Source organism: Staurois parvus, unplaced genomic scaffold, assembly GCF_062004578.1.
Source record: "Staurois parvus isolate SC_StPar_1 unplaced genomic scaffold, SC_StPar_1.0 ptg001435l, whole genome shotgun sequence".
NCBI classification, from domain to species: Eukaryota; Metazoa; Chordata; class Amphibia; order Anura; family Ranidae; genus Staurois; species Staurois parvus.
This window is the reverse complement of record NW_028319231.1, coordinates 755,792-770,144: the sequence shown is the minus strand read 5'-3', so window position 1 is coordinate 770,144 and position 14,353 is coordinate 755,792. Positions and strand designations below refer to the sequence as shown.

The window sequence follows — 14,353 nt, the reverse complement described above, 5'->3', positions numbered from 1 at the left end:
CTGAAAATGTCAATTCACTTTTGCTAGCATGCGGCATTTCCCATAAATCGGAAAAACACTCAGGAAATCAAACATAAAAAGGCCTTACACCGCGGTCACATCAAAGCCGATTTAGAAATTGTACAGTGAAGATGCTGATTTCCTTACGATTTGCAAGACATCTGACACAGATATCTATGCAAATCGTCACAAAAGTAGGACATGTACTACTTTAGAAATCAGTGTCGGAAACGCACACCCATGTGACTGCTCTAATAGCAGACAATGGGGTGCGACTTGGCATATGATTTGCAACTCAGATGTCATGCAAATCACATGCCAAGTCACACTCAATGTGACCGCTATTAGAGCGTTCATATTGTTGTGGTTCAAACTTGGTTGGAGCCGCAACAATTTCTAAAGTAATGAATACACTACTTTTCATGCGATTTGCAGAGAGATCTGTGTCAGATGTGTTGCAAATCGCACTTTAAATCAGCATGTCCCCGACTTTGAAATCATGTGACTTCACTGTAAGTCCCATGATGTGACCGTAGTGTAAGTCGCACCACTTCAAAATCCGCTTTGATTTGACTGTGGTGTTAGTCCCCAGTCACATCGGGTGCAATTTGTCATGCAATTTGCAAGTCGCAGGGCATGCAAATCGAATGCCAAGTCGCATCCAGAGTGCACGATTTCAGGTGCGATTTGGGAATTTAAATTGTACCTGATATCGGATCTAATGAATGTGGATGTGAGTGTCTTAACGTAAGTGATTTGCTGCAGCACAGTTTCAAAAGTAGTTCTCGTCTTTTTCAGCATTTTGTAGTGATTTCACATATAGACTACAATAAAAATCGCAATGCAAAACACAATTGAAAACGCAATAACTCATTGGTAAATGTACAGAAAATACGGTGAAAAAAAGAAAAATTTAAATTGCATCGAGTGTGAACCAAGCAGGCAATTCAACAAAGGAAATAAATCTTTGAAGATCATCCAAATTCATTGCCATGGTTGGGATTCAAACCAACAACCCTAGCGCCCCTTACCTATATAAGAACTGTCAGACTGTCTCCTGCATAAAGCTGGTTAGCCTCAGTGGAGAGACAGGGTGACAGTTCTTAAATAGGAAAGGGGCGGGGCCAGCCGAGGACATCAAGCATGTGATCCCACCCCATGTGACATCAATGATGTCACATGGGGCGGGGTCACTCAGATGATGCCCCTTACCTATTTAAGAACTGTCACCCTGTCTTTCCACTGAGGCTAACCAGCTTTATGCAGGAGACAGTCTGACAGTTCTTATATAGGTAAGGGGCAGGGCCAGCCGGGGACAGCAAGCATGCGACATGGGGCGGGGTCACTCGGATGGCCCCGCCCCTTACCTATATAAGAACTGTCAGAGAGAGACTCACTGCATAAGGCAGCTAGCCTCTGTCTGGAGCGGAGCTTTTTTATTTTTATTTTTTCGGGTCGGCATGATTGACGTTGGATCTACTTCGGGGGACATTGTTTTATTAAAGGACTTCTCAAAGACCCTGTACTGTGTTTTTTTACACTACACTTTTGCTTTTTTTGTGAATGAGTAGCGGTACCATGTACCGCAGACTCATTCACGTAGGGGGGGGCGGGATCTGGGGACCCCCTTGTTAAAGGGGGCTTCCAGATTCTGATAAGCCTCCCACCCGCAGACCCCCACAACCACCGGCCAGGGTTGTGGGGAAGAGGCCTTTGTCCCCATCAACATGGGGACAAGGTGCTTTGGGGGGGGAGCCCCCCCTGCCCCAAAGCACCCCCCCATGTTGATGGCATGTGGCCTGGTATGGTTCAGGAGGGGGGGGCGCTCGCTTGTCCCCCCCCTTTCCTGACCTGCCGGTCTGCATGCTCGGATAAGGGTCTGGTATAGATATTGGGGGGGACTCCACGCTGTTTTTTTTTTTTAATTTTGGCGTGGAGTTCCCCCTTAATATCCATACCAGACCTGAAGGGCTTGGTATGGATGAGAGGGGGGACCCACGCTGTTTTTATTTATTTATTTATTTTTTATTGCGGACCTTTATTTTTACATTCAGCTGTCAAAATAAATATTAGCTAGACCTTCGAAATAAGTAAAATCATTACAGAAATAATTATAAAGGATAAGAAACAAAAATAAAATCACTAGAACTAAGGAAATCAAATTAGAATACATAAAGATATGCCGAGTGCTGTTTGTTAAACACAGGAGACGCGACCGAGTGCCGGCTGTCAGAGGACTCCACACACAGGAGACGCGACCGAGTGCCGGCTGTCAGAAGACTCCACACACAGGAGACGCGACCGAGTGCCGGCTGTCAGAGGACTCCACACAGGAGACGCGACCGGGTGCCGGCTGTCAGAGGACTCCACACACAGGAGACGCCACCGAGTGCCAGCTGTCAGAGGACTCCACACACAGGAGACGCGACCGAGTGCCGGCTGTCAGAGGACTCCACACACAGGAGACGCGACCGAGTGCCGACTGTCAGAGGACTCCACACACAGGAGACGCCACCGAGTGCCGGCTGTCAGAGGAATCCACACACAGGAGACGCCACCGAGTGCCGGGTGTCAGAGGACTCCACACACAGGAGACGCCACCGAGTGCCGGCTGTCAGAGGAATCCACACACAGGAGACGTGACCGAGTGCCGGCTGTCAGAGGACTCCACACACAGGAGACGCGACCGAGTGCCGGCTGTCAGAGGACTCCACACACAGGAGACGCGACCGAGTGCCGGCTGTCAGAGGACTCCACACACAGGAGACGCGACCGAGTGCCGGCTGTCAGAGGACTCCACACACAGGAGACGTGACCGAGTGCCGGCTGTCAGAGGACTCCACACACAGGAGACGCCACCGAGTGCCGGCTGTCAGAGGAATCCACACACAGGAGACGCCACCGAGTGCCGGCTGTCAGAGGACTCCACACACAGGAGACGCCACCGAGTGCCGGCTGTCAGAGGACTCCACACACAGGAGACGCCACCGAGTGCCGGCTGTCAGAGGACTCCACACACAGGAGACGCCACCGAGTGCCGGCTGTCAGAGGACTCCACACACAGGAGACGCCACCAAGTGCCGGCTGTCAGAGGACTCCACACACAGGAGACGCGACCGAGTGCCGGCTGTCAGAGGACTCCACACACAGGAGACGCGACCGAGTGCCGGCTGTCAGAGGAATCCCCACACAGGAGACGCCACCGAGTGCCGGCTGTCAGAGGACTCCACACACAGGAGACGCCACCGAGTGCCGGCTGTCAGAGGACTCCACACACAGGAGACGCCACCGAGTGCCGGCTGTCAGAGGACTCCACACACAGGAGACGCCACCGAGTGCCGGCTGTCAGAGGACTCCACACACAGGAGACGCGACCGAGTGCCGGCTGTCAGAGGACTCCACACACAGGAGACGCGACCGAGTGCCGGCTGTCAGAGGACTCCACACACAGGAGACGCGACCGAGTGCCGGCTGTCAGAGGACTCCACACACAGGAGACGCCACCGAGTGCCGGCTGTCAGAGGACTCCACACACAGGAGACGCGACCGAGTGCCGGCTGTCAGAGGACTCCACACACAGGAGACGCCACCGAGTGCCGGCTGTCAGAGGACTCCACACACAGGAGACGCGACCGAGTGCCGGCTGTCAGAGGACTCCACACACAGGAGACGCGACCGAGTGCCGGCTGTCAGAGGACTCCACACACAGGAGACGTGACCGAGTGCCGGCTGTCAGAGGACTCCACACACAGGAGACGTGACCGAGTGCCGGCTGTCAGAGGACTCCACACACAGGAGACGTGACCGAGTGCCAGCTGTCAGAGGAATCCAGCCAGAGATTTACTATTGAGCAGCGGCTAAAAAGCAAGCGCCCACAGGGGACAGCTAAAATGTGTTCTGCACATGCGCATTTATATCAGCCAAATAAACTGCACGAGCATCTAGTTTTTCACTGTGTCGACTTGCTTAAAAAAAAAACTTTTTAACACATTTTAATTTTTTTTTTGAAATGGCAGATATTGTTTAAAGTGAAGTCGATATTTGGCAAAGCAAATTTCAAAATGAACGTCTCTGCAGTGATTTTTCATGGTGTTAGATGTGCTTCTTAGCAAGTCTGCTTTGTGAGTCTGATTCCTGGTCTGTGTCTCGTTAGTAAATTTGATTGGGCGTCTACTTGTTGAGGCTGCTCAATAGTAAATCTCTTAGCGAGGTAAAAGTAGACGGTCGCTCATAAAAATTAGACATTCGCCCACGGAAATGCGCCCAGGCACAATAGTAAATCAAGGCCATTCAGTCCTATGGGAATTGCAGAATGCATAGAGTGGAGCATGTGAGCAGAATTAATGGCACTGCTTGATTTACACTCTCAGCTGTGAGGGGCATCAGTGGAGGATCGGGAGCGTGCACAGAACAAGGAGGAAGCATGAAAAAAACAGATCCATGGTATACTTGACATTTTAGAACAAATGATATAAACAAACTGAGTTTAGTTCCACTTTAACTCCAAAAGTTTTTTTCCCCTTCCTGACCAGGGCACTTTTGCTATTCAGCACTGCACTACTGTAACTGGAAATTGTGCGGTCATACAACAATGCACCCAAATCAAATTTATATAATTTTTTTCAGATAGAACTTTTTTGGTGATATTTGATCACTGCTGTCTTTTTTATTTTTTTATTCTATAAATTAAAAAGACAACATTTTAGAAAAAACAATATTTTTAACTTTCTGTTATAAAACATAACTAATAAAATAAAACCAAATGTCTTCATAAATGTAGGCCAAAATGTATTCTGCTACATGTTTTTGACAAAAAAAAAAAATCCCAAGAAGTGTATATTAATTAGGTTGTATGAAGGTTATAGTGTCTACAACCTATGGAATATATACTGGAATTTACACAGCTATGACATTATAGTGGTAACAGTGGTGGAACTGTGATAGTGTGGAGGACAATCTGGCGCTAACAGACCCTCGCTGGGAGTTACACTAACTGACAGACACTGACAGCAATAGTGACATGAATACATTGATCAGATATAATATTGTAAACTGTATTAATACACTGGCTGAGAAGGGGTTAACATCAAGGGACAAACAAGGGACTATCTGTGTGCTTAACCTCCCTGGCGGCATTCCCGAGTGTAGCTCGGGGTTAACTTTCAGTACCAAAAGCGGTAACCCCGAGCTACACTCAGGAATACCCTGCAGCATTGCTCAGGGATTCCCTCCAGCACTTACCTTGTCCTGTGCTCCCGCGATGTCCCTCCTGCAGTGTCCCCAGCCATCTCCTCCAGCCGATGCCGGCATCCGTCTTCCGGGTTCCGTTCCCTGCGACGTCCTGACGTACGGGGGACGGAACTGGCGGGAAATTAAAAAATTTTAAAAGTGACATTCAGTCAATACACTAAAATCACATAGTATAACATTCCTGTATCAAACCATTTCACATACATTTTGTCCCGAGTGCTTTGTCCGGCGCCCTGCCTGTATTATTACTGTTCTTTCTGCCTGGAAACTGAGAAACGTCCATGGCGTCCAAAAAGCGTCCCTTTAGGTCAGACGCGGTTTTAGACCGGCTAGAGAACAGCGATAGTAAATCAGAACCACTTGCAGAATTGAGTGATAATGATTCGTGGGGGAAATTCCTCATCAGACACTGAAAATGATTCTGCGACTTTGCTCAGCGATGTGCGAACTTGGCGCTCTATTTCACATTTCAGTGTTTTTGGTTTGATGATATTATTGAATTAAATTTATTATTATTATTTTATTATTTTTTATGGTTATTTATTAAATTATAATTTATGATTTTGTGTTTCAAGTTTTATCCTCCCCGTGATGTTTACTAGACTCTTGTTCAGACAGATTTCAGTGAGTTATTCCTAAAAATTACAGGTCTACAATAAAAAAAATGACATATTTCCATGCAAAAAAATTTACCGCTTTGAGCACAGAAATACTGACATAATCAGACCGCTAGGGAGGGTAACACATGTAGTGTGTGTAATATGTGCTGGTTTTACACAGATTCGGCTGTTTTGTCTCCCTGCTTTGCAGGGGAAGAAACAGCCAAATTGCTGATCTGTGTACAGAGTCCTGTGTGTGTGTGTAAACACGGGACTGTGCAGTGATTGGCTAGAGATGATCAGCAGGTCTCATTTATAAACCATTGGTCAGGACCTGCTGACAAAAATCCTGCTGTGGCCAGTGACAGCGTATGTTAGCGGGGTGCATGGGCGCCCCTAACCTGGAACAGGCTGGATGAAGTACAGTACATGTCTGTGATCCATCCTGCCCATGCCACATGCCTGCAGTAAATGTACCGTGGGCGGCCAGGAACTGGTCAAAAATAAAACTCACCCCAAATCATCATTGTTTCACTTTAATGTCAATAGTAACATGATGTACTTTTTTTCAGGTGATAAAATCCAGACATCATGACCTGCCCCATGAAGGCATCAGCGATGATTAAGTATCTAAAAGGAAAACTAACACAAGTGTTTGCGGAGAATGTGGACGGCTTATATGATGAAGTGGGATCTCTCTGCATCCTAACCCATCAGGAGTATATAGATCTGTACACGACTCCGGAACATGGAGAGAGAACGGAGAGACTGATAGACCTCATTCTACAGAAGGGAGAGCCGGCCTGTGAGAAGTTCCGGGATCATCTCGAGAACATGATTTCCAGGTTTCCAGACTTGCGTGGTGTGTCTACAGTTTTGAGTGAGTTATCTTCTTTCATTTCAATAATTCAGAACCGTCATAATGTTTGAACATTTCCCGTCTTTCCCGTATTCAATACAATCAGTGAACATTCTTTACTCACTTATGGTTAAAGCCCCGTAACTCAAAGGATCGGATTTAGTAAAAGCAAATGTAAAATTGTAATCTAGACTTGTGTTGCTGGTTAATTTTAACACCTTTGCTCACCCAGCAAGCAGGATCCCTTAACTTATCTGTCAAAGCCGAAACTTCAGGACACATGTAGCACTACCCCCGTAGGAGCCGCTCAAGAATATTTTTTTTAACAGTTGCGTTTATTGAAATTGTACAAAAGTATAACAAGGCAAGGTGCATAGGAACAGGCAAACTTAAGGCAGCCAGCATAAATATAATTCACATGGAATTCCAACGCTAAAAATCATACGAAGTCAACTGGTCATCCTGAATGAAAATGGGGGGGGAAGCTGTAAGAATAAAGAAACCCCTGAAGGAGGGGGGGGGAGAAGAGGAAGAGAAAGAAGAGGAAGAAAAGAGAGAGGGGGAGGAGAAGAAAAAGAGAGGCAAAGAAGAAAAGCAAATCATAAACATAAACTGCCACTGGCTTCCCATTGCCCAACGGATACTATTCAAAACATTAACAATAACATATAAAGCCATTTATAACTCTGCCCCAAATTACATCACCAATCTTGTCTCCAAATATCACCCAAACCGCACTCTCCGCTCCTCACACGACCTCCTGCTCTCTAGCTCCCTTGTCTCGTCCTCCCATGCTCATCTCTAGGACGTCTTCAGAGCTTCCCCCATACTCTGGAACTCTCTACCTAAATCTATCCAACTATCGCCTACTCTGTTCTCTGAAAACCTCTCTCTTCAGGGAAGCCTATCCTGCCCTCAGCTAATAATGGAATCTTCTACTGTTCCTACCAGTCCATCCCCCACAGTTACTACCTTTTGTACCACTAGCCCCTCCCTCTTAGACTGTAAGCTTCAAAATCCTGCATAATAATAATAAAAAACAATCACCAAGCAAGTATACAGTGCAAACTAGACATACCCGCAAGAGAAAAAGCCAATTATTATACTGTAAGGCCCTGAGCCTCCACCCGCCCAGTCCATATTTTATCAAATTTAGCTGGACAGTTACGGCTCATATAAGTCAGTTTGTACAACGGAAGCGCCCCGTTGACTGCCGATTTCCATCCCAAGACTGTCGGTGGAGCCAACTAATTCCATTTCAACAGAATTTCTCTCCTAGCATTGTAAAAAGCATAGAAGACAAACAGTCTATTATGCTTAGACGTCTCCACGAGGTCCAAAAGGCCTAGCAACATAATCAGGGGATCCATGGGGATAGACAGTTTACTAACAGCATTAACAGTATCCAGTACCCCGAAGCAGAATGGGAGAAGCTTGGAACATTCCCAGAACATATGGAGAAACGTGCCCACCTTCATATCACAGCGAGGGCATGTGGCTGATCTATCAGAGCCAAACGCCGCGGGGTGTAATATACTCTCTGGATAAATTTAAGCTGCGTGAAGCGGTCCTTGGCCGAGATCATGGTAGGGAGGCACTGTAGAAGACAATCCTCCCAGTCATCCTCTGATATCGAAGGGAGGTCCATAGAGAGTGGTAGAGAGTGGTATCAACAGGGAATGGAGAGCAGATAATGGCTTGGGCAAATCCTCCAGTAACAGCAAGTTTTCTAATGGATCCGTCTGGTCGGTGGAGAGGAAAATTGAGTGGCCACCGCATGACGCAATTGTAAAAACTGGAAAAACATTTGGTTAGGCAGGCCATAATTGCATTTGAGCTTGCCAAACCGAAGCAGGACGCCACTAGGCATAATATGGTGCAAGATTTTTATACCATAACAAGCCCACACCACGGGGTCCGGTATTGTATGGAAATGTGGGAGGGCAGGGTTGCCCCAGAGTGGTGTGTGAGGGGAGTACACATTATTATTTACCCAAAACTGAACTCTAGCTTGACTCCACACCCTCAGGATCGTCAGCATAGGAAGAGTGATGGCCAAGTTGGACTTCGGACCTCTATGAATTAAGTCAGCATACGAACCCAGTATTGCCGCTTCCAGGATCACCACAGCATTATCCCTAGGCTGGGCCACCATCGCACCGTGACCAGTACAGCCGTCCAATAATATAGAAGCAGTTTAGGAAGTGCCAGACCACCGCGATCAATAGGCAAGTGCAGCGTGGATCGGGAAAGTCTAAGGGCTCTTCCAGCCCAAATAAACCCAGAGAAGACGCCATCAACTCGACTGAAAAAGGATTGCAGGATCTGCACCGATGTATGCTGAAAAAAATTGATAAACTTAGGTAGGAATAACATTTTAAAAATATTAACCCGGCGGATGGTGCTAATCGGAAGGGAAGACCACGCAGTACATTTAGTCTGCAACTGTTGCACAAGGGGGTACAGATTTTCCGCTAGAAACTTCTTCAAGTCATGTTGCACCATTACACCCAAATACTTAAAGCAACAGACCGATCTAACAGGGGTGAAGGAAATGTTGGGTAAGGGCCGTGAAGCAAGAGGAAACAGTATGGACTTCTCCCAATTAATGCGAATACCGGAGTAACTGCCAAAGGGATCAATAAGACTTAGTGCCTCCCTAAGAGACGAATTACAGTCCCTCAAAATATAAGCATGTCTGCCATATATAGGGAAATCCTATCCTCCCAGTCACCCACCGGTAGGCCATGTAAAGAATCGGAAGAGCGGATTAGGCAGGATAAGGGCTCAATCGCCAGGGCAAACAAGCCTGACGAAAGTGGACAGCCCTGCCGAGTGCCTCTATGGAGAGCAAAAGGGGGGGAGAGGATATTGTTAGTACGTACTTTCGCAAATGGCGTACAGTAAAGGCACCTAATCCATGAAATGAAATGAGAGCCAAATTCGAATCGATGCAGTGTTTCCCATAGATACTCCCACTCAGCTGAATCAAAGGCCTGCTCGGCGTCCACAGACAGCACCACCCCAGGGTCATCCCTATCGCGAGCCACAGAATTATGGGTGAGCATTCTCTGAAAAAATATAAAAAAATTGTAAAAGGGGGCGTGTCCAAGATGGCGACTGGAGCGGCCTCATAATCCGGAGCTGAACAACTGAATCCGCTGCCATCCGTGCAGCAGCGGATCACAACGGGGCAGCAGAGGACCCTGGTGGCATCTCCTGCACCTGGGAGAGGGGCTCCGGGTGACATTTCCGCTCTCCGTAGCGGCGGACATCCGCGGCCTGGTGCGGCCGAATAAGCCGGGGTTCCGGCGCCTCGCATCTGTACCCGCTGCCATCCGGGTGGTGGGGGATCGCTCGGGGACATCCGAGGCACCCTCTGCATCCACTGAGTCTGGGAGAGGGGCGCCGCTGTATATTGCCATTCCCCGTGGCAGCAGACATCTGAGGCCTACTCCACCTAACGGGGACCTTCTCTCATCCGGTCACAGTGAGTAGGGGGGGCAGGTGGCTGCCGGTCATCAGATCCCCCCACAGGGATTTAGGGAACGGGACTCACATTTACTGCCCCAGTAACCGCCTTCCTCCGTGGCCACGGCCCCTGTTGGGCTCAGAGGCCTACTGGGGCCTTGATACTGCTCCGGAGGGTGGCTCCCTGGATCTGCCCTGGAGGGCCCTGTGCTTAGCATTGGAGGACCTCTGCTTCACGCTTGCCCCTCGTCCCTCTCGGGCCCTGGGGTGGGACCTGGTGCCATCATCCTGCTCCTGAGTGATATTTATGGTGGTTGCTGCGGCCTATGTCCTCTCTGCCCCTTCACGGCTTGCTAAATATTTTTACAATATAACGTTTTTGCGGACGAACCTGATAGCATTTATGTAACTACAACCCTAAACCTTTTTGGGCGTTATAGGTCCCCTGGGGTTATTATCTCCATTTATTATCCAATTTCCAGTTGATCACCCCCAGGGGACTCCCTGTATGCCGTCCACCAAGAAAAAAAGGGGACAAGCTCAAAAGTCCCTCACGACATACCTACTTAAGGCACACGAGATTTGCGGCATGTCTCCAGTCAATACAGAGCGAGCATCCCTGTCCGATCCCACGCAGGATACCACAGCTCCTTCATTAGCCCTGGTCAGTGAAAATACACAGCAACTCACAAAGGGGGACCTGGAGTCTTGCTTGGAAACTATGTACACCAAGCTGGCCGCCAAATTCCAATCAGAATTGCATAAAAGCACTAATGTTCTCTCTCAAGAAATAGCCACATTGGGCTCCAGGACCGACCGCTTAGAAACCAAACACGATGAGCTTAGCCTGGCCTATGGTGAACTTTCCAGAGATCATGATCATCTACAAACGGCCATTTTACAATTGCAGGCGCAGGTTGAGGACCTTGATAATCGCAATCGCAGGAATAATCTGCGAGTCAGGGGAATTCCAGAGTCTGTGTCTGACCTCTCATTAACCATAACCAAGTTATTCAAGTCACTCCTTCCGGATCGTGACCCTGAGTCCTTTGCCTGTGACCGCATCCATAGAGCCCTGCGCCCTAAACCTCCTAATGATAAGCCGCCTAGGGATATTGTTCTGTGCATGAAGGATTTTCTGACCAAAGAAGACATACTCAGAGCTGCTCGCAATACCCCAACGATCTCCTTTGAAGGCTCGGTCTTACAAATCTATCCTGATGTTTCCCCGGCCACGTTGGAGAAGCGTAGAAAAATGAAAGAAGTTACAACTGCCCTGTTCTCAGCTCGTATCCGCTACAAGTGGGGCTTCCCTTTTAAGCTGATAGTTCCACATAATGGGAGCACATATATAGCCACATCCCTTCCTGAAGGTAGAGAAATCTTGGCCAAATTGAGCCTGGCGGATGCCCCATCACCTCAACGTCCACCCGCCACACCTCGTATCTCTCCCATTTGGCATACCCCATCTCCACGGAGGGATAGAAGGAGAGTCAGACAAGAACTGGGTTGAAAGGACCATTCTCACTTGCCTAATACCCATTGTTTTGATAGTCCTTAGTCCTGCCTATTGTATATTATGACTTTAACAAGAATTGGGATACAGGAATTTTGATCATTTGTATCTTACATTGTCAGGATGTGCATTTTTGTGGTCACTGCTGTGATATTTCTGTAATTCTGAGAACTATGTGTGCCTTGCATTGATAGCTGGACGAGTTAAGGCTTAACAAGGGTCTTCGGACCCTCTTAATTACGCCCATTAATACATGGTTTCACAACTCTTCGACACGTTACCCCACCCTGCCTCCTGACATGGCCGGAGGTGACGCCGCCTGACTGAAGGGTGGCAGCTCCGTTTTCCATGTTTTATGGAGACAGGGTCTGGGCCCATTTGGCCCTTTAATGTTTGACCTTTTTGTTTTATCAGGTATGGCAAATTACCTGCCTGATCCATGTTCTTCAGTTACCCTCTCAATTGTAGGAGCTATTAAAGCTTCATTTCTATTGTTTTTCGTTTTTTCTCTTTTCAAAACTTTAGTGCATGATGTTGGTATTGTGCTGGTCTGTGGACGTCACGACCCCCATGTTGGGGTCTGGATGTCCCCTAGGCTGGTACTGCTGCCTGTAAATCTGTCTGATGTGGACTTGCGGGTCTTTATGTCTAGCCAAATAATTCTAGATGTCTTTTCAATGTGTATTTTTATGCTGATAGTTGCAAACTTTGTATACTATGGTAATTCAATGTATTTCGCATAATGTCCAGGGTTTCAATTCGCCAAATAAGCGCAAAACAGCCTTTCTTCAATATAAGCGTCTAGGAGCTAAAATTATTTTATTACAGGAAACACATTTTGCAGCCGCAAAACACCCGACATATTTTCATACATCCTATAGGCAGGGGTATTATACCTTACATTCCTCCAAGAGTAGAGGAGTAGCCATCTTTCTACATAACTCATTCCCCTTTGAGGTTCAACATGTGTATCGTGATCCGGACAGTAGGTTTATCATTCTTAAAGGCACCCTTTCAGGTCGAGATCTCACTATTGCTAATCTCTATGCACCGAATTCGGCACAAGCTTCCTTTTTTTCTAAATTTTTTGGTGTTCTGGATAGGTTTTTGTCCCCCCATTTATTGGTGGGTGGTGATTTTAATCAGGTGGCAAACCCTCTTTTGGACCGCAGCTCCTCCTCGCACTCTTCCCAGGCTTTCCCAAAATCCCTTACCAAGAAAGTAGATGCCCTCCAGTTGGTGGACGCCTGGAGAGCGCACAATACGGGAGCCAGGGATTACACATTTTATTCTCACCCACATGACACTTATGCCAGATTAGACTATATCTATTGTACCCCTATTTTACTAGCTAATTCTAGGACAGCTTGCATTCACTTGAGCACCTGGTCGGATCACAATATTATGGCCTTATCTATCACGTTTGTGGGATTGGCACCTACTCCCTTCCCTTGGAGACTTAATGACTCTATGCTTACTGATATTGACTCTCGCCAGGAGGTGGTTACATCTATTCAGGAATATTTTCAATCTAATTCAACCCCTGATATATCCTCAGCCACACTATAGGTAGCCCATAAGGCGGTCCTACGAGGCCGACTTATCTCCATGGCCTCGTCCAGGAATAGAAAACGATGGCAGCAAATACTACTTCTTACCTGAGAATTAGAAGCACACTATAGAAGTCATGTTGCTAATCCATCTCTTCTTAATAAACAGTTGTTGTCCCAAAAGCGCTTAGAACTGAATACCCTGCTTTCCCAAAAGACTGAAAAGGCCCTCCGCTGGTCAAAGGCCTATTACATAGCAACTCAGCATCTACTATGTTTGCAAGAAAATTGAACCACTCTCTGCGCCCCCACATGTGTATAAGTTACGCACTAACTTGGGTGCTATCTCATCTCTACCTCAGGAAGTTTTGGGTATTTTTGAAAACTTTTATTCTAATCTACTAGCTCCTCCGCAGTCAGATTCTGTTCCTCCATCAGACTCATGGCTGGATTCTATACCCCTCCCTGCTCTTACACCTTCTCAGATTGCCTCCCTTAATGCCCCCTGTACTTTGGAAGAAATAACTTGTGCGATTAGCGCGCTAAAACGCTCTACTGCACCGGGTCCTGGCGGATTTACCGCTAGTTATTATAAACACTTTGCCTCTACGCTGGCTCCCTATTTGATAAGTTTATTTAATGATGTTTTGTTGGGGGGTAAGTTCCCTGAGGAGATGCTGTTGGATAATATGTCTCTAATACCAAAACCACAGAAAGACCACTGTTTGCCACAAAACTATAGACCAATCTCAGTAATGAATAATGATCTGAAAATATTTAGCCATATTTTGGCGGACAGGTTGGCCCCTATTATCTCCTCTTTGGTCTCTCCAGACCAGTCGGGTTTTATTCCTGACAGATTCATTACTGATAACATTTGCCTCACTCTAAATGTTATTCAAGATGCCAATTTACATTCTAAAGAGGTTCTGTTGATGAGTCTAGACATAAACAAGGCCTTTGATAGTGTTCTTTGGCCCTACTTGTTCTCCTTGCTACAGAAAATGGGCTTCAATGACAGGTTTTTGGCTGGCATACACGCCCTATACGACTCTCCTAAAACAAGAATAAGGCTTCCTGGCTGTAACTCTGACTTCTTTACATTGGG

At 47.1% G+C, this 14,353-nt stretch overlaps 1 protein-coding gene across 1 annotated transcript in view; it reads left to right on the top strand.

Annotated features, from left to right (window-relative positions):
• Positions 1–6,429: 6,429 nt before the first annotated feature.
• LOC149435987 (interferon-induced very large GTPase 1-like) overlaps positions 6,430–14,353 on the top strand; it is a 60,193-nt gene continuing 52,269 nt past the window's right edge. Inside the window, 1 exon segment of the mRNA XM_089662196.1 lies at positions 6,430–6,729. Coding sequence (XP_089518322.1) covers positions 6,441–6,729 — 289 coding nt within the window. The 5' untranslated portion in view covers positions 6,430–6,440.